The sequence below is a fragment of the Columba livia genome, chromosome 7 (genome assembly GCF_036013475.1).
Source record: "Columba livia isolate bColLiv1 breed racing homer chromosome 7, bColLiv1.pat.W.v2, whole genome shotgun sequence".
NCBI lineage: Eukaryota > Metazoa > Chordata > Aves > Columbiformes > Columbidae > Columba > Columba livia.
The window spans coordinates 6,365,287-6,391,417 of NC_088608.1; the positions used below are offsets into that span (position 1 = coordinate 6,365,287).

The following is a 26,131-nucleotide window of genomic DNA, read 5'->3' on the forward strand; positions in this document are numbered from 1 at the left end:
GTTGGTCACATCATGACTTTTTAATGTTTTTTACAAAAGCAAAAGGAATTGTAATTAAAAACTCCATTACACAATATCCTATTCCCTACTCCATTTATGTTAACAGTCTCAGTACAATTGGATTTTTTAAGAAGAGCACTTACCAAATTTCCTTTCCAGGTATCTTAAGCAGTTTTTTGAAGGTCTGCCGCACCTGCGTCCTTCTCCAACCCCATCTTTAAAATTCGCCATGGCTGTGAGCCTACAACACCTTCAGCAGTGGTGTGGCACTCAGAGGGCAAAGGCTGCTTCTTTTTACATGGATTGCAGCCATCTCATTGTACTCCTGCAGCTACCGATTGCTCTGAGGTTAGAATTGCTTTTGGTAGTCTTGCCCATTGTTTGGAAGAGGGATAAGGGGTTGGGTGTCCATCACTACCTGGCACTGGCTGGGTGTCACAGCCCTCTCCCCCCTTCCTATCTATGCACCCTCCTTGCCTGTTGATTTACCTGTTAGAAGGTTAAAACAGTGACAAGGTCCAGCTCAAGCTTCAAATCCTCACAAGGACACCGCATCTGTTTTCTCTGCATGCAAGTGAGCATGCACTGCTAGAGCCTCAGAGCAGCAGCTCACAGCATGAGGTTCACGACCGAAAAGCATTAGGTGATTGAGATCTTGTATCTAAACAGGAGTGATCTGTTTCTTCTAATAAAGTATCTTAAAATCAGGCTGTTTGGCATGGTAGATGCTGGTGAGACCAGTGTTGTGTGTCCCCAGTATGTGTTCCCTGAGCACTACTGCATTGCATGTAAATAATCCATGTCAGTGGTGAGGACATCGCTGTGGGAGGATTTGACTCACCAACCTCCTCCAAATCACATGGAGAACACAAGGAAGGGGTTTCTCCCCTGTGAAGTAGATACACTCAAGGTGAGGCTGCATCATCTTCCTCCAGTTTGACTCCTAGGTACGAAGATGCCTAACGACTGGAATAAAAGTCTACACCCTAAAAATGGTGGGGGCTTAACTCCTCTGTTCAGCCTTGCCCTGAACGGGTGCCAGCGGCTCTGCCTGCTGTCCTCAGGACTCCTGGCATGGCCCCGGGGCACCTTGGTGCTGGGAGCTACAGCCTGAGCCCCTGGGCTCCTCCAAGGGCTTGGGCTGCCCAGCGCTGCCATAGCACATGTCCTTGATTAATAAACAGAATAGCTTTTGTCTGCACATTAGGCCAGACATGTTCCTCTATGTAGGTCAGTGAGAGCCTTGGGAGTGCAGAAGTGTGCTCTGGGAAGAAAAAGAAAAAAAAAAAAAAAGAAGGAAAAGACCTTCCTATTTTAAAGTTGTTTTAATTGATTTCCATGCTTTTCATAACATTTGAGAGGAAGCTTTTCCAGGAAGTGCCACTTCCCCGCTCACACCTTTTCTGGGAAGAGCTGGAGATCTCAGCCTCTCCTGCAGCGCAGCCCGGGCTCAGAGCAGCTCTGCTTCTCTTGGGGTCCCTCTGTAGCTTATCTCGTCTTCTCAGTGTGTCTACTTTTTATCTTTCTTTTTTGATTGTAAAAGAAATTGAGCCCTTCCATGCATTGCTAATGCGAGCATGCTGCCATGGAAGACATGAGAAACTGAATTATAGCAAACAAAGTGAAACAAATAAGGCAGTCTTGGAGCAGCTCTGCCTTCCAAATGGAAGTGTGGTTGTCCAGAGGTCGAGCTTATAACTTCTGGGCTTTGAAACAGGCTCTTAAACAGAGACCTTGTGTCTTTTTTGTTCGTTAACACAATCCACCCTCAGGGCACATCAGTACAGCCGTAGTTTGGAGGCAAGTTGTAGCCAATACAGTAATGTGCAGGGACATAATTAGCAACATTGGAAAGGCTGCTGTGGGCAGATGGGAGCCAAAAAGGCTGCGCTTGTTGTGCGACAGGCTTTTATACGTATTGGCCTGGGAGTCTAAAGCAATGTGTGATGAACGACCTTACACATCGATAAGCCATTTGAACAGTAAACCACGGCATCTGTGTCCCTTGCTTGGTTACAGGGCAGTTGTACCCTCTCTATAAATCATGCCAGAATGAGGTTTCCCTTAGTCATCTGGGTTAACATTTCCTGCCGTGTGGGTTTAAATCAACTGTTCAGCTGGGTGGCCTGAGGTTCACCTGCAAGGTAAGAAACCCCAAATTTCTCTGCTGTGGTCCTTTGCCTTCCAGCAGGCCCTGCTTTCTGCCTCAGGGCACAGCCTCAAAGCCTCTGCAAAGCGAGAGGGGGAGTAGCCAGGACCAGACCTGAGGAACCAGAAATACTGCGAAGTTCGTGCTGCAGAGACCCTGCCTTCAGCACAGTAAAAGCTTTTGCGATTTTTTGGGTTTTTTCCAAATGTATTTTTTTATCCTCCATACTATTACAGCATTACAGTATTACAGCAGCCCATAGGTACTTGACTATTTGTTTCATAATTTGCCTTCTGTCCCTGCAGTATGTCCAGCTGAGCAGCAGTTCAACTCACTTATCTCAAAATAAGATCCCACTCCCAGTAATAGCTTCTGATGGAAATATTCTGTCACTGCTAACTCTCAAGTTTTCTTGGGTTTTGTTTTCCAGAAAGCTGTAATTTCAGTAAGCTTTAGCATCTACTCTCACATTGCAAAACCTGAGAGAACCTGTTTTATGTACACGTATAGCAAAAAGCCTTTTACTCAGAATTTGCTTGGAAATATTACAGTAACACACCACCGCCTGTGTCTTCCCTGGGATTAAATGCAGAATGTCAGGGTTCATGCTCCCATGGGCTGTGCAAGCAAGGTACAAATACTTCTGTGCCATGATTTCTTGTATAGTTTCTGCAGTGATGGTCCTTTCAGCTTGGGCTATAACAAGCTCTAAATGGTTGGACTAGCATGATTGTTTGTGTTTCTCTAGTTGTGGTTGCAGGTGGGGACCTAGGGAAGAGTATCCTATACATCTTATATATAGAGGGCAAGCACATAGAATAGTTTTCTTCAATATTTTTCCACCTACTTCAGCTCAGGGACCTCCTGCACTGGACACTGGATGTTCCCCTTCAAAACTCTTCTTGTCCACGACGTTGTTGTCTTGTCTTGAACGCATGAAAAGGCTGAGTAGAGGTCCCAGAGGTCACCCAGCTGCCATGGGAAGAGCCACCTCCCTCTTTGGGCTTTACAGACCTGAGCAACAGCAGCCATGGGGGAGGCAATTGCTGTCAGCAAACTCATCTGCAATCACTGATCTGAATTTTGATCAAATCCTTGCAGTCCTCTGCCATAAATAATGCTCCTTCCCTCACATGAAAAAAAAAAAAAAAGAAAAAAGAAAAATAATTTGTTATTCATACAATAGATGCACCTAAAAACCACCAACCAAGATGAAGACTCCATTGTGCCAGGCACTATAAAAACAAGCAGTAATCCCCAAAAGAGCTTTTAAAGTAAGAAATTGATAGTTTATTTCTCCTAGTATTTCTCCTAGGAAGACTAGTCACTGTGAAGCTTTAAAATGTATTTCTATGCAGAGCAGAGAAGGTTGTTGGGTTTTCATTCCTTCCCGTTCCTGACAGCACACATAAAGCACCAAACGCAAAAGCCAAGTGTGACTGCAACTTGAATCCCAGACAGAATGTGTGTGCAAATCCTACCAGACACATCCATTGACATCTGAGCAGAAATTTCTTCCTGAATCAGCAAAGTGACAACTTGGGCTTTGCTCCTCACTTAAAATACCAACCCCGCAGATGTAGATTTGATTGCGACAGGCTTCATAGAGAGGAGCAATCCCAAATCCTTACCATAAAAGCATCTTCTGAATCCCTACTATTGTGTCGCATTCATGGACAAGCTCAAAACACTCATTTTTAGAGTGGTTTGACTCCTGAACTTGACTCAGTGAGCTCTGAAGCAGTTTGTTCTAAGCAAGTCATATTCACTATCCTAATCTGACATGAAGCCTGATGGAAAAATCTGTGATCGATTATAGCAGCAGGACAAAGAGATATGAGAGGAAAGCAATGCAGAAGAGCAGATATCAATCACTGGTTCGCAACAAGCCTAAAGAAGGTAGCTGGTGATATTACCGAATTGGAAGGCAGTGTAGCACATCTTTTTGCTGTGTGTAGGTAAACGCTCTGAGCTGCAGACTGTTTGTCTTACAGACAGACCGATTTGGTATGAAAAGTGGGGTTTGAAGTATGGATTTTGTTGAAAGGGGACAAAATAAACTATTGGATTGTTGCTTTGAAAACGGTGTAGCACATAATGACTGTTTGCAGTGGTTTCACAGCTGCTTATTACCGTTATTTTAAAGCTTCTACGTGTTTTTTACACTTAAAAATTTTAAATGGTTTAATATGAAAAATATGCTGGAACAAATTTGTATTGAATACCAAATAGCAGGCAGGATCAACAAACTCTTTAATGTTGAGTTATCTTTTTTCTCATTGCTGGACAAGATCATACTTCAAAGCAAATTAAATATGTGAAGCCAAATTCTGATTGCAATGCAGGCAACAGAAATCCTCCTGTCAGCCTCAATAAAAGCAGGTCTAAGTTTTCAGAATTAGTCCAGTCCATCCAATTCACGTGTCTTTCTGTCTTTATCTAATCTAATACATGGTCGTGAGATAAATTACAGAAGCAGATGATAAATTGCATTGCTATTCATTTTTGGCAAGATGACCTATACTCTGGCCACTAATTCATCTCCGCCAGGAACCATTGTAACACACCAGATCCTTGAAACAGCATCCAAATAATGTCATTTCATTTTCTTTAAGAAAACAAAGAAATTACATCTGCTGGCAAATATCCTGTTTACCTTCATCAAAATAAATACCTCATCGACACCTCTGCAAAATCACTGGTATAAAAATATCAAAATGTATTTATAGCATGAAGAGTCTCAAAGATATTAGGTCCTTCTAGTCTGTTGAGTGGGAAACTATCACATGGTTTATGTTTAGGGATGTCAAAGCGGGAAAGGATGATGTGGCTTAGATTTAGGGATTTCAGAGAATCATTACTTTTGTTATTTTTGTGTTGGTTTTTTTGGCTAGAGACTTCATAATATAGATAGTGTACACAAAACTGAGTAAGAAACCAGCAATATGCCGTAATATCTTTTTCCAGTGCTTATTTAGAACAGATCACTACTCTTGAATAAAAGCACCATCCTGAATCACACCAGTACCGTCTTGGACCCACACCTTCATGCGTCTCTTTTAGGTACCATTCATATCCACCTGCAAGTGGAAAGAGAAATACCCCTTTACAGCAAAAGGGGAAGGTATCTTCTTTCCCTTTACACACACCGGATCCATCTCTGCCTTCCCCATGAACTCTGCTGGGTAGCAAAGGCTGGTAGTGAAGTGCCTCTTGATGTGCAGACAAATTGGGAAGATGTGAATGCAGGGGGTTGGGAGGTACAAGCTAAGAAGGCTGAGTTTGTGAGTTGTAGGAGAGCTCCCCATTGCCACTAGCAGGAAGGAGCACTGGAACACTGCGACACAAAAGCTGGTGTCAAGCCCATGGATTGATAGTTAACACCCTTTGTATCAGCACCAGTGTGAGCTGCTGGATGTGCCAGGGTGGTGGTGGGCACTGAGCTCCATCCTGAGCCAGCGCCACGTCCCAGCCCAATGTCCCACCACTCTGCTGCCAACGGAGAGGGGAGGCAGTGAGCTGGTGGCGATTTTGGCGTCCATGCCCCGGGCTCAATGCCAGCCTGGGTAATTGCTTTCTGCTCCTCAGCGTCGCCACTTACACTGCCGACAGCCGCCTCCTCCTCCTTGTCCTGCCGTAAATCACCATGAAATGGGGCTGTGAACCATCCAACAGCTGCTGAATTTCACCCAGGAGATCGCTACACCTCAGCAGTAAGTGAAGTCATTTTGCATATCAAGATTTTAAAGTGATTTGGGACATTTTGAGATAGAAGACACTACTGATGTGTAAAGATGATTATTATATTTACTGCAAAATCCATAATCCACCCCATGAAAACATGAGCAGAACTTCAAGACAGAGCATGTACTGCAGGATGCTGTGAAAACTTGACCTTGCTGGTGGGAGGGAAAGTTTTGCTGGTGATTTCAGGGGGTGAAGGTTTCATCCTACACTATTTAGGAGCAGTCGAGGCGTAATGGTTCCGTCCAGCTAATTGGATGGATTGCTATAGGCACTGGAGAAATATGATAGACAGATGCATTCAGCTAGATAGATATCCCTTGGTGTAATGAGCTGAAGTCAATTACGGAGTTAAATTGAGAAAGATTTGACCTGATGTCATTTATATCTCAAGTCATAATTAACACTTAAAGTTCAACTCTATGGCAATTTCTTTTAATAACACTTAAAACCTATATCGAGCTCAAAGAATTGCATAGACACGATGAAGGATGACTTGAGTGGATGCCAGAATTTCAGCGTTAGTAATTAAGCCTCAAAACACCTTTGCAAGGCATGTGGGTAGCAGCATCTCTCTTTAGTTTCTCCTTTGAAGAGAAGCAGGATTTGACCAATGCCTCCCCAAAGTCCATGGCATCGGGAGATAAGGACTGAGGCTTTTTCAGCTGCTAAACCAGTGAACACTCAGCTCAGCTTGGCTTCTATCTTTTAGTCTTGATATATTTTTAAATTTTACCATAATATTTAGAAAGATTATGGACAAATTGCTTGTCAAATGGCTTGATTTTTTCAATTAGAATCCATGCAAATGCAGCAGAAAAAAATCTGCCATAAACACAGCTTTTCCTTGTAAGATTTTCATATGGATGAAATACAAATCTTACTGGGGCAAGAAACGCACTCTCGGACTGAGACCTTGTCAGCCGAGATTCAGCTCCCTGCAGATTTTTATGGTCAAGTTATAACTGCCTGTAAAGCAGGGTTTAAAATGGAAGTGCTGACAAAACTTTTAAACTACAACAGTGGAAATGGCTCCGCAATAATTTATAATCTACAGGCAGCTTTGGATTTATTATCACAATGACAAATGCACTGTCATTGTTAATAGGATATTTCCCAGCAAGGACTTCTTGTTATGCAAGCCAGGTTCACTATGTCATGCAGCATGATAGCAATAAAGTCTACAAGAATTAGTAATGAACTTCAATTACTAATAGATTATGGTTAATGGGAAATATGTGCAGTAAAGATATGGGTTTTTATATGCGCCTTCTGGTACTCTACAAGGCAATGATTTATGCTACAATTTATGCTAACGTTCTCCCGTATGAAAAAAAACCTAAATTGGTGGAAAGCCACTCCATCCATAACAAATATTTAAGATAATTTTGCACATCATGTAAATGAAGATGTAAAATTAGATATTAATCCATTTCATTTTAACATTTGTATTTTTATTAAAAATGAAGACTTTGCCCTACTGTGTAATGACATTAAAAAATCCTATCATGGGCTGCAAGCATGAATTACACCGATGTAGAAATGGCGACAGCAACCGAGCCGTAAGTGCATTTGTTCAATTTGCTGTTGTAATTAACCGAGCAGTGAGAATATTTTTATACGTATGATTTAAAGTAGCAGCCCTGAAGCTTCTCAGGCAGATGTGTTTGATGCATGGAGGGGGGGATATACGTGAAGACGAAGCTTATTTGGAGGGGGTCAGCCTTTTCCTCCCCCATTTTTGCTGTCCCCCAGCCTTCCCGTGTGGCATCGCTCCCAAGCCACGCCTGATCCACAGACTGTTCCATTCCCTGCACTGCAACTTCCCGTGGGAATTACTTAGGGAAATAATCACTAGATGCAGCATCAGAATCACAAGCTCATTCGTACTTATCAGAGGGACACAGGCCCGGGTGTTTGCCTGCTGTTTCAAAGGAGAGTTGTTCCTCCTCCTCCCTGCCTCCCTCCAGCTTTTTTCTCCTCTACCTGTAATATAATCTGTATATTCTGGCTTTATGTGCCAACGAAATGAAAAAAAGGACACTTCCCAATTTAAAATATTTTTCAGAACCATCTCTGATGAACGTATAGATGCGATATTAAGGACTGCATTCACCCACTCACATTTCTGTAAAATGCTTACCCTACGTATCAGTAACATCCTTAGCCAGAAAGGGGCATCCATGCACGAAGAGCCTGCAGAATTGTTTCTGGTATATTTTTAATACAGGTAGCCTGACATCCATCTTGTTTCAATCAATCAAAGTCATACTGGTTTAAGACCATTGCTCTCAGCAGATCTCTGTATAAAGCCTATAAACTCACTTTCTAGGGGTGCAAGTCAGGGGGACTCGTCCTGTTGGCTCACACATCAACCTGGGGGTTTGCAAAGAGCAAGGCTGGTCTGGACACCACACCTGCTTTTGGGCTAGAACTCTGCTGGTTGAGGTAAGGCAGACTTTATGAGAGGAGAACAATCAATTCAGTGTGGAAAGAACACACATAGGCTCAAAAGTACCATATAAAGAACAGTCCGTGGACAGGCTGCACTCCCCAAACACTCTGTGGTATAGCAGTATCTCACTATACAATTAAGGACAATTCTGACATGAAAATGTGGCTTTTCAGGCTATTAGGAAGTTGTTTGAGAGATTTACAATAACTCCTTCCGTTTTTATGGTCAAATGAGCATGAAATGTGCTTCCCCACACTCATTTCCTACTAAATAATACTTTCAGTTCTTCTTAGAAATGCGCATTACAAATTCAAAATCAAAAATACTTTACCCCTTGAGGATGCTCTTTTGACTCAGTTTCCCTCAAGCCTCTTCATGGAAGCAGCTGTATATACAGAATGGAGTTTACTGCATTTTTTTTCCACCAGTTTTTAATGAAACTCTCCTCAGAAGCAAAAGCAATGCCGGAGGACTGCCCTGGTGGGCCTTCTTTTAGAGTTTTCTTCTCCAGCTTGGGGTGAAAGTGCCTTTTCCACTGGTGAATTCTGCTTTTAAACAGGACCCTGTGCAACTCCACACACCCAGCAAGCGCTGCCTCTGCCCAGCCTCTCCCTTTCTGCTTAAAGAGGGAAGGAGCTCTCACTTGCGTTCAACCTGAATCCCCTTGGGGTGCGTGGGCAGATCCCCCCTTCATCTCCCCAGACCATCTCTGCTGTTCCTCATCTTTCCTGCTCTCTCCCCTATTTTCAGAACAAACCTCCTTCCAAAACTCTAACAGGCTTTTTCTCCTTCTATTTCTTACCTCTGCTAAACCAGAAAATAACAGGAGATGCGTGTGCACCTTGCTGCTGGGTTTTGTTGGATTTGGGGTGTTTAGTTTTGTTTTGTTTTTTGTTCTGGCATTTCTGTTGCTCCCGAAGACAGGTTAATTCTGACAGGGTTCATGCGACAATATTCAGTGGTCACCTCCTTCACATGCACCATTTAGAAGAGGTCACTGACAGCACCAAAGAGGTACAAAAATAATTGTAAGTTTAATTCATTTCCCATTAGAAATGCATGCAGCAGTCTGTCCTAATGAGAGATTTTCTTTTCCTTTGGCATGTCACCATAGCAGCTCACAAATATACTGAGATCTTCTAATGCAGGAATCTGCATGTAGCACTGTGTGAAAGCAGTAATAGATTTTGGTCTGTTCAACAACTGAGAAATATCATGGAAATATTCTAAAATACACTGGAATTAATATTTTAACATTAGGAGAAATGTATGTTTCAAATAATTCGCCCTAAAATTAATATAAACAGCTATTAATGCCCAATATGGTCTTCTGTAAATCACTTCTATATTGTATCTATATTGTATCAGAAATGTATATGCAAAAATAGAACATAATTTCTTGCAGCCAAAGCATTACCTAAAGCAAACGATTTCAACAGTGAATCAAATTATTTCAATGGCAGAAATCACACCTGTCTCACTGGGTAAACTGGGTATCCAGACTATTAAATTCATTCAAGTGACTATATTGTATTCCACCATGCATTGTGACTTGTAGAGAGAATAGCACTTCTTAAACCCATAAAATCATTTAGCAAAACAAATGTATCAGCTACCGGAGTGGAGACAGCCCCACACCTTCTTGCTGAACATCCTATACTGTATTTTGGACAGATTTACCTGACGTGACTCCGTTGAAAATGAAACAAATCCCACTGAAACCTGTCAGTTTGGCATCAGAGTTTATTTTTCCATCTTTGCCATTACAAAGCTCACAAGCCATGCATAGCACTTACTGCCAGGCTAGTGAAACGCCGCAGCCAGGAGGTTTGTGCAGTTAACTAATAATAACAACATCAAAAATTAACTAACAACATCAGAAAGCAGGAGCTGGTTCCTCACACAGGCTTTGCGCCAGGGCTCACTAGGGAATTCCACCTCTGCAGGGTGGTTGTTACCACTGCTGTGCCTCAACCATCTTCAATCACTTTGCTCTTGCAATGCTAGTATGGACCTGCTCCACAAATCGCTCTGCAGATGCAGTATCATAAAAATCGAGTAAAAACACAGGAAAAGGGGAGCAGTGCGGTTAAATGGAGATGGCTGTAGAGGCAGGACCATCGCACATGCAGAAGGTGTGAGGCCACTCTCACAATAACTGGAAGTGTGGAATCTTGAAGTCACAGCAAGCTCAGGAAATCCCACTGAGCAGCCACTCAGTCATTCTGAGCCTCCACTCTTGCCAGCTGCACCGAGAAGCTGTAATTTGCTTATTTGGTCTGTAGAGAGTTTTTAAACGAAGACGATGAAACCACATATAGTTCTTGATTATTTCTTAGGAAATGGTCAGGTTTTTGCAGTGTTTGCATTGACAGTCCAAGTTACATCTGATTATACAATATCCATATGATAAAGCACAGTTAACTGCTTAATGAGTTACACATTCATAGATTAATGCAGAATTAATTGGGTATTAAGGCTCACTTATAAAAAGATACTAATATTGATTTCTTAGCAGGCTCCAAAAATTATATATCAATACAGAAGTAAACGAAGCCATTTATAAAGTATAAAAACATGTTTCAGCTGTTAACTTGTATCTGACTATTTGCTTTGGATCAAGAAGCAGTTAACTCATGGCTCAATCACTATTACACTCAGATTGTTATTAAAAAGCACCTTCCCATCTCTTTTTTCACTGCATCCAGGCTTCTTTAACTCCTCCATTACTTGATGCTTTAATTCAGGAGGAGCAGTTTTAGAAAACTCAGAAGTTTCTGTCAGGAAATCCAGCAACAGCTCCCCATCCTCGTTCCCTTCAATAAAGCAGCTCGTTATGTCCATGTGGGATGGGAGCTCGTACACCTGGTACTTCAGCCCAGCTGAATCCAGTATCCTTTTGATGTCAGCAGAGGAAACATAAGAGCAGAGATCATTTAAAGGGAGGGAACTCCCATACTTCTTCCACAGTGGGTCCCAGGCACTTGTTTCTGTGAGATAAACCACCAGAAAAATGCTTGGAAATAAGGTAAAATACTATTTGAAGAAATTATTGGTTCTCTGGGGGAGTTTTTAGCAGTTGTCCTTGTTGTGAGTGGGGTTTTTTCCAGATCTGGGATGTATGTCCTGGGATGTGGTGTAGACAGCTGCCTCCCTGCTTCTGTGCCTCAGGGCTGGGGGCTGCAGGAGGGGATGGACGTGTTACTGAAACTGGAGCTCCAGCACCCCTTTCCTTTGTGCACATAGGTAATATCTTTCAGGGAAGATCAAATCCCCTTGTACTGCTTCACCTGATTATTATATTTCATGGTCAAGCTACATATAAGTTTCATTGAAACACTTGTTACCAGGAAACTATCTCTCTGCTGTGTGATATATGTGGGATGCAAAACCACAGTCATGTTGTTGTGTAGCTGGATGTGTGGTGGAGAAGAGGGTGGGATGGAGAGAGCCCAGGATGTAGCTGCACCACCCTCCTGGACTCCAGCCTTTGCTGCCACCGTGCTCATGTGCTGTTGGGCATGGGTGACAAGAGGGCTGTCCCTTGCCCCAAGCAGACTTCCCCAGTGGTACCTAGAAGGGTTTTTTGGGTGTGCAAAGATGAAGGATGAGGAAGGCACAGGCTCCTGTAGCACTGCATCCCCTCCAGAACTGAGCCCATGCCAAGCCCAGACTTCTGCACACAGCTCTTCTCAAGGGATGTTTTACAAAGAAAACTAGCTGGGTAAGCTGAAAACTCCCCAGATATGTCTTCACATCTTTATTTTTCCTCACCCTGGATCTGTGGTTTCACATTTCTTCTATAAATCATTTATAAAAGGATCACCCAGAATGACTGGATGGGAAGAAAATAACTTGGAGCCTAATGAGCAGCTCTTGAGAGTTACAACTATAAATCTCCATAACTACTAAAACCAGTTGCTCGGCGGTTTTGCAAATGCTTTATCTGCAAACAGTTATTTATAGCCAAACAGTTTGGTGTTTAGAAGAGAGGCTACAATATTTTCTTTCACCTGGTGGAAATTGAATGCGGAGCACTAATTGCAGAAAATTTGCTGGTGTCAGTGTTGTGTGACTCAGTGCCATCTCTGAGCTGAGCAATTATACACTACCTGAACGCAGCATTATTATAATAGCTCTCAATAGGCTCAGCATATGGCACTACTTTTGTTTTCAAGGCGATGTAAACAGATTTTTTAAAATGTGTTCAGAATAACACCGCATAGCTCTTGCAACTCGCCTGCTCTCCCGGCAGGGATGGAGCAGGAGGGATTGCAGCCTTCACCAACTGACCAAGCCCCCTCCTATCAATCCTATTCCCACACTGGTTTTTAATAAACACATCCTAATGTGTTTGTGTTGGAGATGACGTTACCTCCAGTTCTTGAAATGAGCTTTGTTCTGCTTCTCTTCCAGTACCTCTTTTTGCTTCAATGTTCATTTTCATTGCACTTCTTCCTTTCCCTCTCTCTATCTTCTTTCCCCCAAGGTTTTCCCTCCCCTTTTATCTGAGCCCTATTCCTCTCTCCCATTTTCTTGCTGGCCCCAGCAATTTCTTCTCTATTCTGCTCCATCAGAAAACACACAGTAGCCTGGCCCAAAGAGGCCATCTCATGAATTCAGATTTTTAACTAAACTGATTTCGAATAGACACACATTGCTCCCTGTATTCACTTTTCTTGACTATCAAAAGGGGCATATTAAGCAAAATCTGAGAAGAGTTCCAGTTAACTATGTGCAGGTAATCATCAATAGTTTGATATTATCATCTATTCTTGTTCAGTCAAAGAAGAACAGAAGTCAGGTTATTATAAATATGGTTTTCTTGTAGTAAACTGGAACACTCTAAAACCACTTTGGATAGTAATAGTTTGAATAAATTTGGGTCAGAGCAGTGCTACTTTGCAGACATTTCATGAACACAAACACATCAAACATAATACAGTTAACAGACATGGCCAAAATCAATAAAATTAAGCTGAAACTTCTGAACACCTAAAAATCTAAAAACCCTGGTGAAACTATGAGATGTTTCCATAGCTTGTGAGGCAAATTACAGGCTTTGAGAATCAAATCAGACCCCAGGATTGCAGTATCTCTAGAATACCTTGCTCATGGTATGAAAAGGTTGTCATTTACTCTGCTCCCTCATTTTCCTGCTGGACTGACCACAGAGAATCTCTTGGAGATCTGAAGCTACCTAAAGAATGCTGTTTTCCACCCAAAATGATGATATTAAGGAAATGGGCAGTTTGAGAAGAAAATAAACCATATGTGCTCTAACACCTGCTGTACAGCACAGCTGGGCCCTGTCGTAGCTGTTTGCTTAATGCTGGAGGTCTCCAGGATGGAGACAATGCAGTGCCAAGCCTGAAAAGCCTTTTACATGAAATAGCAGAGGCTGAAGGAGCTTTTGCGAGTGAGAGCCATGGGCCAGACGCTTTTGCCCGCTTTGGGCCACCACTGGCCAGGCTGTAAGGATGGGCAAGGGCAGAGGGTGAGAGAAGGATGTTTTATGCCCATGGCATGGGTTTGCTGGCTCACAAAGCCTTCAGTTTTATAGCCTGCAGCACGGAGCTCCACAGATGTAGAAAATGCGCAGATTTCAATGGACATGAACGAGTGGACACCATGTATTAGTCCTCCAGTTTGCCTCTATTTATGATATAGGATGTTGCAAACAAAAATGTGCACTGGTTTTTAGCTGGCTTGTGTTGAGCTCACAGGAACCCAGAAGGTCATAGAATCATAAAATCATTTTGGTTGGAAGAGACCCTTAAGATCTTAGAGTAAAACCATAACCTAAGCCTGGCACTAAACCATGTCCTTAAGAACCTCATCTCTATGTCTTTTAAACACTTCCAGGGATGGTGACTCCACCACCTCCCTGGGCAGCCTGTTCCAATGCTTCACAACCCTCTCCATGAAGAAATGTTTCCTAATATCCAATCTGAATCCTCATGGCTCTTGCCCAACGGAGCAGTGCTGGAGGAGCAGCTCTCACCTGACACCAGGATGATGAGGAGCTTCCCCTGTGCTTCCAGGAGGCTGTGGAAATACCGGATAGTTGCTGGGACGTCTTTCACATAATACAGCATCTGGAGAGAGCAGAGATGCTTACAGAGATACCGTGCGCTCCTGGTGCATATTGTAACTGTTACCACTAGGTAAAAGAAACCAAGCTTGAGAGAAGAGCAAGAGGATGACAAGACACGTTAGTGCAATGCTGGGCAAGCTCAGGGCTGTCACTGCCTGGTCTGCTCTCCAGCTCTCCCAGGACCAAGCTCATGTTCATTCATTAACCTGAGATGAAGAGATTTGCCTTTCTTAGCAGTGAAGATGGCTTGTAATGGCTTCAGTAAACTTGGAAATACAAAGGAAATTTCACAGAGAGGACAAGCAGCTTTGAAAACTCGAGTTAAAATGTATTTTTAGTTGACTGCCACCCACAGCCTGGTTAATAGGACTACTGTGCTCAAAGCTGCTTTGCTGTAACTCATCTTTCTTTTTTTGCAGTTCACTTATGCTTAAGTACTCTAAATTACAGGGAAATAAACTCGCCTTTCTTCCCCTTAGAGTGGATAATGAGGTCACATACTTCATGCATACTTTTAACAGCCAAGTCTTTGACAACACTTACTTTGCAGAGACTTTTACCTGGATCATGTGAACGAAGTCCCATTTTTTAGACTTCTTTTCTGCATTCATTCGACTTTCATATTCATGAGATGTCTCCTCATGCCAGGTAAACTTTACGTTCTCGAGGCCTGATGTCTCTGCCACATGCTCTGGAATACAAAAGGTAGGACAGAGTTATCTCAATCACAAATATAGGACCGATTTCCATTCAGAGCTTTAATATATCCAAAAGTCATGTTTAGGTATAGAGGTTTTGGTACCAGTTTAACACAGCAGTGGAATATTTAAAACCTCAAGCCTGTATGTGGAAAGGGGACTGTAAAGGTCTTTGCAGGATGAAGTCTTAAGCTGTTCTGATGCTTTTCTCTTTGCACCCTCATTTGTGCTCCTCTAATCTTTACCTGATTAAGACAAACAACAACAAAAAACAAACAAATAAAAAACCCAACAAAACAACAACAAAAAAGGAACTCTTCCACATGACTGGCTCAAACTGAATTAAAACACAAGCAACCTGATCTGGGTGAAGATGTCCCTGCTCATTGCAGGGGGGATGAACTAGATGACCTCCGAAGGTCCCTTCCAACCCAAACTATTCTGTGATTGTGTTGGCTGGGATACAGAGTCCCGAGGCTACGAGCAGCACATTCATGCTGAATGGGAGAAGAGCTGATGGTCCATTCACTCAGATTCCACACAACACCCATGTGGCTGAGCCAAAGCCAGGCCATGGTAAAGGGTTTTACAGAGAGTGAACAAATACACACAGAACTCAAGGATGGATCAAAGGGGGTTTTATTTTGAAGAGAAGCAAAATTAAAAGCTCAAGGGCAGAGGAAAGCAAATGGCTCACTCTGGGACCGTGTCATGGGATGGTGGGAGAGGGAAGGAGCTTTGCTCTGTGAGCAAGGACACATCTCTTGACATTTGGCTTCTGTTATGTTCAAACGATTTTTTCAAGAGCCCACAGTTTCGGCCCACTGCTTCAGGTAAAAGGGATAATAGTGTTTTAAAGCAAAGACTAGTACAAAGAGTGACGTGTGGCATGTATTCACCTTGATACAATGCACATTCAGCAACTGAAGAAAGCAGAAAGCTGAAGAAGTGGTTTCAAGGAATAAGTTATACCGAGGGCCTGGCTCATCACTGCATTTCTCTGCTTTTTTTATGGGAGCAAAACTGAGAGACAATTTCATCATTTAGGGGACGCCGGAATACTAATGTCCATCTGCTGGCATATGGAGCTCTTCTCACTGTGCTCCTGCCTGGTGCTTGGGATGGCTCCAGGGCAAAGCTACCCCGATGCCATTCCTGTGCTTCACTGGAGTTAACATAAATTTAAAACTTAAATGGCCCAAAGGCAGGCTGAGCCTTAGCTACAGAACACATGTTCAAAACAACATGATTTGCTAGGGCCAGTGCCTTTACACCACTCATCACAATGTTACTCATTTTGGGCTCTGATCAGGACATGTCCCTCTCAGACAGATGAGAAATGCTCCATCAATGCTTATCTGCTCTCTGTTATGACTGGAAATGGGTCCACCCCTTTTGGATGCTGCTCTGTTTGCTTCCATTTATCAACCACTGGCCCCAGCACTTACAGTTCAGATTTAATTTGCTGTTTTAAACTCAGGCTTTATTCAGCCGCAGTTCATACCACCATCACTAATAATCTTGTGCAAGTCTGGTTCAATTCAATTGCTAGACAAGCTGTGAGGTGGCATTGGGAAGAAAACTGAATTGCTTGCCAGGGTGGGCTTTTAAAGTCAAAATTTCAGACAAGGCAAACTCATTCTGATTATGGGAAGTTTCTGCCCAAAGATTCATCTGAAGTCAAAATGCATAACCTTAACCACCTTGAAAAGTTTTCCTCCATTTTCTCCTGATTTCAACCCCGATGGTTGTTTGGGTCAGAAGCTGGTTGTGTGCCCTTGGTGGGTGCCACCAAAGCTGGAGTTGTGCCGTGCAGGCAATGACAACGCAGCTCAGATGTGGGGCCACTAACACTCCAAATGTGGTCACCAAGAGACCACCTGGACATGGACCAGGAATGAAGGAAAGCCCCAGCCTGGCCATGGGACTTTGAGATGAGCTTCCGTTGTACAACGCAGCCTAAGAGAAACCTCAGTTTGTCATCACTGCACTTCCCAGGATGAAGTTTCTCTTGGCTTCTCCTTCCCAAGGAGAAAGTATCTATCTGGTTAAGCAGAAAACATAACGACTGAATCCTCAGAGGCGCAGATAATGTTCCCAGTTCTCCTCGGAAAATCTTAAGGCTCAGAAACCTAATTAATGATACCTACTGGGGACATGATTAATTACTAAACAAGAAAGTTTAAAGAAAGAAATTCAGATGAATATTTCATTTATAGTTCAGCATGAAACTTAAAATAAGGACAATGTCTTATATTTTCCTTAATTTTTCTTGGAAAGAAACTCACTGCAGTAGAATAGGGCTGCCAGTTAATTGGTGGTAGGTTGTGGGACCACTAGGAAGATTCAGAGAAAATCCAGTCCCACATTGCCCATGATCCATGGCCCAGACAGGACAGAAATGCAATGTGCAAGTGCCCAAACTGTCTTGTAAACAAAGCAGCTATAAACAAAGCAGATGCTCTTTTGCCCATCCTTCACCAACTTAGCCTTGAACAATGTAAAAGCTTCTGCGATTCTGCACTAACCATCTTTTCAAAGATCAAGTCCATGTAATACAGAGATAGATATAAAAAAATAATGTATTTCCTGGGAGACTTTGGTGTTCCCAGTGACTCTGAACTCCCTCACTGCAGGGAGAGAGGGATTGTTACTATTTCTTTTTTCCCTTCGACTTACACAAGCTGCGTCATCCTGGGAATGCTTCATTTTTAAGGACTTGAGCAAGAGAAGAAGCTGGAGATTTACAGTGTGGTTTTGCAGCCTGGTATTTACTACGCTTTGGAGCATTTCCAACAAGGCAGACTGCTGACGAGGTTCATTCATTACTGCCACCTCCACTCAGCTCACAGCCCGAACGGTGGGGCTGGTGTCACCTCCATACCAGACCATAATTACCTGCTAAGGTAAAGCCTGGTAGGTGTTAATCCAGTGATAATCAAACTGTGGACTGATATTTAATATCCCTTCATAGAGCAGTTTGACCAAAGCACCCCTGCTAACACTCAATACTTGGCTTGCTTTCATGAATATCGCCCAGACCTTTGGGCTAGTGGAAGGAAACAAAGCTCTAAGCTGTGGAGCACACAGCAAAAATCTTTCCTATCCATCTTGTTTTCCTTTGTATGTTTTCCAATTCAAAGTATGGTAACTAATTTAGAGCAATACTGTGAGGTTTAGCCATTTGTTATTTGGAAACGATTTTTAAGAGATGCGAAAATTACCATGAGACACTAAAATTTTCCCTTTGATGTTGAGGAAGGATCCTGATTCAGTGCAAGCTGAGGGAGAAAAGCTTTCTGAAATGTGGAGCTTTTACTCTATTCCCATACAGTCACCCACTAGTTCCCACCTTGCTTAGCTTTTAAAGTCTGTCTAGTCCAAGGCGTTTGCCACACAGAGTTCTTTGCAGTGTGAGAAACCAAGATTTCAACGAAAGATGGAACATTGTTGAAAAGCAATGATGGCAAAAAAGCATAAAATCATTACTTTTTTAAAGAACCAATTTTGACAAGAAAGCATTTGAATATGGTGTCATCCAGCATTCAACTCTTTAATGCATTTAGCGTACTTAATGTAAATTTAATTTATTTAATGTAAAAATACCTTTGTACTTGGAGATTTGGTCAGCACTTGGCTCTATCACATCATTGTTGATGGTGACCCCTGGATAGCTGGCTTGTATTTTTGAGAGGATCAGCAGGTCAATCTCACCTAGGGAAGCAGACAACATAAAACTCAAGATGGAAACAAAGCTCAGGTAAAAGTTATCTCCACCACCATCATATCCCCAGTTTTGAAGACTGATGCCTGCCATTCACATATAGAAAATGTACCACGGAGGTACACGTCGCTTCTTTGTATTCTCAGCAGATTGCCACTGAGGGTTTAGCTCTAGGATTCAAGAAAACATTAAATATCAGTCCCAACTGTCTTCATTCCTCCTCTCTGCCACCACCAGTGCCAAGGGAAAAACAGACACAGTCACGCCTGTGGCTTGACCTCGTATTTTCTGAACATGATCAAACCTCCCAGGGAAGATCCTAAACGAACCCGATGGCACCAGGTCTGATGGTCTCAAGCCACCAGCCAACCCGGCAGAATTTCTTTGGAGTCAGTAAGAGCATTTTCAGCCAAGTGTCTCACTTGTAACCAGGTCACGCAGGTGAGGGAGAAGAGAATGTGTGTTTATGCTGGAATCAGAAACAGCATTCCTGTCTGTTTGTCTTTACTGTGACTTTTTCCCCAAGCAGGATGAGTAATGCACGTACCACTAATGTTCATCTGTTTACAGAACACTCCAGAGCTGACTGTACTTTGTGAGAAACAGCTCTCTCTGCATACTGTTCAGGCTAGATGCAATTATTCTATCAATGGTAGTACCAATAGATCCAACATTTTAAAATTTAGAAAGAGCTGCCATTGCTCTTGGCCACCTTTCCTCATCCACAGTATAGAAAGCTCAGGGAGAAGATGCTCCTGATGGAGGCATGGGGACAAGGACAACATCACTCTGGTTTGCTTAGGTTTCTTAGGGCTCACTTCTGCTTGTTGTGCTTGAATGAATTTTAGGTAGAAAAAATAATAGAAGAGTAAATTAAGTGAGGCAGAGTACAACGTTTTCAGACTTACGTGTCTTTCTTAAGACAACTAATAACACCAACATTTACATGGCATCTGTGCAAGCATATTCTTAGAGGGAGGAAGACTGAATTTCTGAAGGAGCAGAAATAGCTGTATCTTTGCTGTCACTGCAAACACTGCATTTCAGTGAAAAATCAGAGCAAAGTCAGTCATCTGTACACTGATGTGGCAAAATCTGTGAACACAGAATTTTGAATGAACTACTGCAATATTTTTGATTTTTGGTTGTGTTACCAACTTTCTGTAAAACGGATTAGCCCTTTGAAAAGGCTGTGCGTGTCCTGATTAAAAAAACCATCAGATTTTGTGTTTCCATATGCAGATAAGTTAATATATTCCCTTCCACCCTACTATGGCCAAACCACCCTTGTATTGTTTTTAACCATTAAAAAAACCACCCTTTTGATTCATAATTTAATCCACAGCCTTAATTGACTTCGGTTAGCTCTTTTATATGCAAACAAGTGTCCTGAGGCATTTTACAGTCAGATCTGCAGCAGCTTGCATTATCAACAATTTGGCAATTAGGCTATCCAAATTATTTAAACTCTCCAACACAATTACCTTTTAAAGGCTACCACTATGTTCGCCATTAAGTTTCTAATTAAACATTTTACGTAACGGGATAGTTTATAGCACAGTTGCTACTTTATAGCAGCGTTGATGGCTTTTATGGTTTTTAAAGGTACAGAGTGCTGCGCGCTGGAGTGTGAACTTAATAAGGCAGAGGCTGCGGGCAAAGGCAGGCGCTGTCGATGGGTGGGTGTAATGGGAAATGATGCTACGTTAAATGGTTTGCTTGCCTCTCGAGGTGGAAAAGTGGAATGTTTTCCTTCCCTGAGCGGCCGGGGGCAGACGGGCTGGGGCAGCAGCTCCATCCCTGCCCTCCCACATCAGCAGGGTCGGCTGGGGGATGCGGGGATTTGCTGCCTCCTGACCTCCTAAGGGCCCACAAGGAGCAGGGTTTTGGTGGCGTAGGGGTTTTTTTACATCATGAAACTGAATACCCATCATGCTAAGTCCCTGGTTAGGGAGCTAAGCACCTCACTAAGCAGAGTCTTCCCGTTAAAAACATTTTTTGGGGTAGAAGACTGGTTTCCCTTGTTTGGGAAGCAATGTTCCTACTCTGTCGTACTGTTTCATAACTAACAGCCATCATTTACATACAATTATTTTTACTTATTAAGAGAGATTGACAAAGCTGAGATTAGTCTTTGGAGATGGTATGACTAAAGCATTTGAACTAAATTAACCATTCTTATGAAATTCAAGTTTGATGACTTAATGGGCAGAGCAGAATTAGAAAACGTAGGCTTTAATTAAGCAAGAACTTAAGCAAGGATTTAATGAGGTGCCACTTGTTACTGGTCTTGTTTTTCTACCCAGTGAACTTCAGATAAGAGACCTATTTCTTGTGATTTCTCTGGACCTTAAGTTCAGCTCCAATGTTTCGGGGGGCAGGAGCTCCAGGAGGCGCTTGTGCATTGAGGATGGCCAGTGAGGACATACAGACAGGACAGAGATCAGCCGAGGCCGTCAGGCAGGAGGCAGCACTGACGGGAAGTTACCACACCAGTAAATAGCTACAGAGTAAAATAAGTGCAATGCAAGCAAAAATCACATATTCTGAGGAATACAGGCACTGTGGCACTTCTTTTTTGCATAGAAACACTATGGGGCAGTTCAAGCCTTTCTCTGGCCTTAAGGAGCAATGTTGCACAAGGAGGTTTTTCAAGGAGGACATGCAAGAATCGGGATGGGGAGGCACGAGTTGTTTTTAGGTGTGTGGCCACACACCACCTAATGCCATCTGTCCCTGCAGCTGAGCTTTCAAGAAAAGTCTTATTTCCTGCTCTGCCCCTTTTTGTAAATGTAATCTATTCATCAAAAAGAAAGGTAAAAGCAGTACTGAAGTCTATAGCATACCTGCTCCACCACCAACACTTAGAATATTGATTGTAGGCTTCTCGTTTCCAATACTGAAAAACATTATTGATACATTTTGGGAAAGCTGCCTAGTAGAGAGGGTTACATCCACTTTGTTAGGCACCTGAGACCCCATGAGGACTAAAATCTGTAGGACGAAATCAAATGCAATGTGTACGTGTACAGGCATGCCTGCAAGCTGGCAGGAGGGACCAGATTCAGAACTCTGCTTGTTGGGGACTCCTGTTCCAGGCATTTTGGCAATTTGGAGAGGACTTCTGTTTTTATTACAAGTGCATACAAGCAGCAGCACGTACACGCCTTCTCCATGTCTGTGCTTCAAGGACTAGAGACTTCTCTGAGTCTAGACCAGCAGCTTAAATATTATTTGCAGAAGTTTTACATTTTGCAAAATGGAGAGGAAAAAGAGAGAGTGTCATGTGATTAAAATCCCTTAGCGAGGCTTTGGCAGAGTCATAAAGCCCTGGGCTGGGAAAAGGGTTTCCCTAGAACCAGCATTTGTCCCCAGCTGCCCGAGCCAGCCTGCAAAGCCAGGAGTCCAGCACAAAACACACCCTGGCAGGCAAAGCAGGAGCATTATTTACACAAACTAGAGACAGCCTAAATATTACCTGAACAGATTGCATTTAAAAAGATGCTTTCAGTCAACCTGCATGTTGAAATGTACTATCTGTTACTGCATTTTAGAGCTGATGTGGGGCGAGCACGCCAGGAAACAACTCAGCCTTATCTGCTCCTTGCGAGGCAGGCTCTGTCCCAAAGCCGTTCAGCAGCGTATATAAATGAAATCTGCAGCCAAGCCCTATCGGACACCTACAGACAGGACGGCCGGCAGGGAACGGCAATCTGCCTCTGGCAGGCAGCCCCCCGAGCCCATCCCCACCGCAGGATGGTGCCACCAGGCTGTCCTTCAGCTCCATGTGGCCACCTCCCTGTCACCTGGCGATCACCGCCGGCAGCTGCCGCTCCATGAACTCCCGCATGCACTGGTGCTCCGTCGAATTTGCGAGGAAGAGGCGGAAAGCCTGGAGGTATCTGGTGGGGTTGGTGAGCAAGCTCCTCATGGGTGAGGCCATGCTGGCGGTCAGAAGGCTGCAGGAGGGGACGGGTTGCTCCCCGAGGCTCTTATTTCAGACCTAGAGAATGAGTAACAAACAGCAGAGAGGGAAAAGCAAGCATGTACATGGACTTTGCTCCTTGCCCTTGACCCTGCTACTGCACCTTAGAGCACTTGAAAAAATATTATGCAATTTGGCGATAGAAGCTGCAAATCAGGTTTGAGCAGTGAAGGGTAACATATCATCCTTAATTTGCGCAGAGAAAATGCGAGCATTTTTTAACTCTGCTGACACAGGGCTCTGTTAAAACCCAGTAAAAGGGTCTTTAGATGGTTCTTAAATAAAAGAAAAATTCCCTATTTCTTGAAGGCATGGAGAGGCTCTGAAGACTTGGTCTGGATTAGAAAAAAGTACAACACACATCTCCAGAGATGCTGGCAGATGTCTCTGTTTTCTTAAGCTTTTGATGTTCTTTAAGAGAATGCTGATGGTGGGGTGAAAACAGTAAAACCGTATAAATGCACTCTTTATTTTCCTACTTCCTCTGAAGATAATGGTATGATTCCCGTGGGCTAAGTAGTTAATTCACAAAAGCCACGTGAGTTACTGGAATGGATGTTGTGCTAAACCCAGCTTACACAGTTGGGAGTGGGGTGGCAGAGCATGCTGCTGGGAAATGTGCTGTACCTTGAGAAGTGCACAAAGATGCTTTCACCCCCTCCTAAACTGCAGTTTAAGTCTGTCTTGTCTTGTTCTAACAAGGTGAAAGAGCTCCCCTTCCTTCTCGTGGGTCCCTGGGCTCAAGGGACATTTCTTACATTCAGTCTTTCTCGCAGGCGTTATGTCCCAGCCACCTCTCGTTATTTTTATTGCTCCCTTTGGACTGTCTCCAGCCAAGACCTTTTGTTGAAGTGCAGCAGCTGAGGACGAAACTTCCCACCCGCTGATGTCCCCCAGCTGCCAGCACATCTGGGACGGCTTCCCTCACCCCACTGAGGCCCCACGTACTTTCCCTTCACTCACCAGTGTGACCACTGAAATACGAACCATGGGCTTTTTCCACACTTCTCTTGTCTCTTTGAATTCTAATTCTGTCCTCTGTGGTGCTCCCAGTCCGTCCCAGCTGCACGTGGAATAACAACAGTCTCATCCCTTCCTCAAATCCTTTGGAAGCCCAAAAGAGTATCAGCCTCAGGTTCCTGCTTGTCATGGCCTCCCTTTCTGGCAGTGAACTGCTGATAACTTTTCTAACTGTGCAAACAGTTTTCCAGCCACCCAACAGCTGTCTCATCAAAGCCACATCTTCTTCATTTGCTTATGTCACACAAGATGGTGCCAACCCTAAAGCCTCCTTCTCCCCTGTACGCTGGAGCAGTTGCAGCACCAGTACAAAGATGGGCTTGGCACGATTTCTCCCTTACATCTCCACATTGCCATCCCCTAATTCTCTTTCTGGTGCTCACTCTTTTTCAAAGGATGATTTCTAGGGACAGCATCATGCTGAGCAGCTGCAGTTCCCCAGCTCCTCCTCCTTCTTCTCCTGCTCCTTTTTGCAATGATAACGTGAGCTACTCGGCTTTGCCCACCTTCCTTTGCTGTTCATGCCAAATAAAATATCCAGGTTGTGACATGTTTTGGTTTTGCACCCCATGGGCCACACCTGCACACATCCCAAAGGTTCCCACAAGAGAATGGATGGTGAAGGTTGGTGGTGATGCACTTCTTGTGCTGCTACTGGAGTTGTTAGGCCAATTAGCAACACCTGTTAATTGCTGTCCTTGAGGCAGTCCCAAAGTCCAGCAGCAACCTCCGAAGCAGGACCCAAGGTGTGATTTTCCACCCACACCACTGTCAGGCAGACCTGGCTTTCAGTACGCTGTTTGTTCCTTAGCGCCACAGACAGCAAGGATGCTTTCAGGGGAAAAAACACCTAAACCAAGTATGTTAAACAACAATGATGATGAAAAGGGCCTGGTAACAAGTACATGGGAGAGCTTTAAAAACTTTGCTGGGTTCTTTGATGCCCATGAGAGCTGGTCAGAGTGGCATGGGGACACTCACATCCCCAAAAAAATACGTATTAACCTGGGGAAAACAAGTATAAATTTTTGCAGAGAATGTAAGAAAGCAAACACCTGGATGTGCATCAGGTGAGAATTACTGCTAACCCACCCCAAAAATAAAGTGATACATAGTTTACCCATTCCTGTGCTCTACCCTACTCTTCCCTTCTTACTTTAAGTGCATAAAGAGCAATTTGTCACTAACATAGTTTGCTACCTTCAATCTTGAAAAAACTATTTTGCAGTTAATAAGAAGAGATTCAAATAACTGACCTTTTTTCTATGCCTCCCTCTACTTCCTGTGATTTAATTTGCTGACATCCTCTGCTCGTCAGTCTCTAATGAGCAGCTGAGATTCATTTTTGTGTTAGGTGCAGTTCAAGGAATTTGTCTCATTTATTTCATTACGCTTTTGGCTGTTTGAATTTGCCCCATTTATTCCATTATGTATTTTGCAGCTTGAATTGCAGCCAGTTAATTTTAAAAACGAGTAAAGAGAAGGATTTTTTCTGAATCAGGCTGATTGACAGAAACTTTTGGATAATTATGTTCACTTGGGCATGTTTCCTTCAGTGATAATCCAAATTCATACATAGCTGTCTAAAAAGATTGAGGAGTCTTGAAAACGTACTCTGTGTTTACTCTGCAGTTGCTTGATCCACCCCTGGTTTGCGCCTGCGCCAGCAGACTTAAACCTGCTTTAAACTCCCCATAAAACCCTTTAAACCTTCCCCGTGAAGCCAGAAAACAAAGTGAGCGTGCCCCCAGCTGTAAGCTGTTTGAGGCAGGAGCTTGTTAGCACAGGATTACGTCTTGTCGCTGAACGCCAGCAAAGCAGGGATCCCTCCTGGAGGAGTTCAATGCAATTTGTCTCCCCTGCTTCTCTCGCAGGCGGCCGTACTTACGTGCGAGCGCTCTGTGCCTCCCGGGCTCCCACGGCTGACGATGCTCGGGATGCGATCCCGGCCAGACACCTTCTGCTGCCGTCCCACCCCCGGGGCTGCGACGTGGCAGCACCGAGGAGGTTTTGCTGCCTGGGAACGGAGCAGAAGAGATCACAACCAGCTGTCTGCAGAGGCTGAGGGGACAGCTTAAACCCTGCCCGCCGTGTCCAGCCTCTGTGTGGTCCTACCTGCTGTCCCCAAGGACACACCTGGCACGGCCACCAAACCCCTGGGAGCGTTTACACACAGAGCTCTGCTCAGGTGTTAATTAGAGCCGGGTGAAAAACAAAGCGCTGCCACTGGTATGTAATAAATGCAGCTCTTGACAAATT

General features: G+C 43.5%; 1 protein-coding gene across 7 annotated transcripts; it reads right to left on the bottom strand.

Moving 5' to 3' along the window:
* Nucleotides 1-26,131, bottom strand: LOC102087354 (histamine N-methyltransferase). 7 transcript variants are annotated; one of them, XM_065070328.1, is made up of 9 exons: nucleotides 25,988-26,128; nucleotides 25,761-25,889; nucleotides 23,840-23,915; nucleotides 22,674-22,870; nucleotides 21,714-21,766; nucleotides 18,750-18,857; nucleotides 15,006-15,136; nucleotides 14,353-14,446; nucleotides 10,074-11,338 (listed from the first exon to the last, which is right to left on the bottom strand). In XM_065070328.1, the coding sequence occupies exons 4-9, from the start codon at nucleotides 22,808-22,810 to the stop codon at nucleotides 10,983-10,985; spliced, it is 879 nt and encodes a 292-aa protein (XP_064926400.1). In that variant the 5' UTR covers nucleotides 22,811-22,870; nucleotides 23,840-23,915; nucleotides 25,761-25,889; nucleotides 25,988-26,128; the 3' UTR covers nucleotides 10,074-10,982. The 7 variants fall into 7 exon arrangements, with proteins under 7 accessions (XP_064926402.1, XP_064926400.1, XP_064926399.1 ...); XM_065070327.1 differs by having other exon boundaries at nucleotides 23,816-23,915; XM_065070330.1 differs by lacking the exons at nucleotides 10,074-11,338; nucleotides 23,840-23,915 and adding an exon at nucleotides 1-3,272 and having other exon boundaries at nucleotides 25,988-26,130.

What these genes read in the sequence shown, in the direction of transcription:
- LOC102087354 (XM_065070328.1), bottom strand. Translation starts at nt 22,810, where the DNA reads ATGGCCTCACCCATGAGGAGCTTGCTCACCAACCCCACCAGATACCTC. An exon ending in CCAAATCTCCAAGTACAAAG is followed by an intron (nt 15,137 to 18,749) that starts GTATTTTTACAT and finishes TTTGTATTCCAG; the next exon opens with AGCATGTGGCAGAGACATCA. An exon ending in CCTCATCATCCTGGTGTCAG is followed by an intron (nt 11,339 to 14,352) that starts GTGAGAGCTGCT and finishes TTTATCTCACAG; the next exon opens with AAACAAGTGCCTGGGACCCA.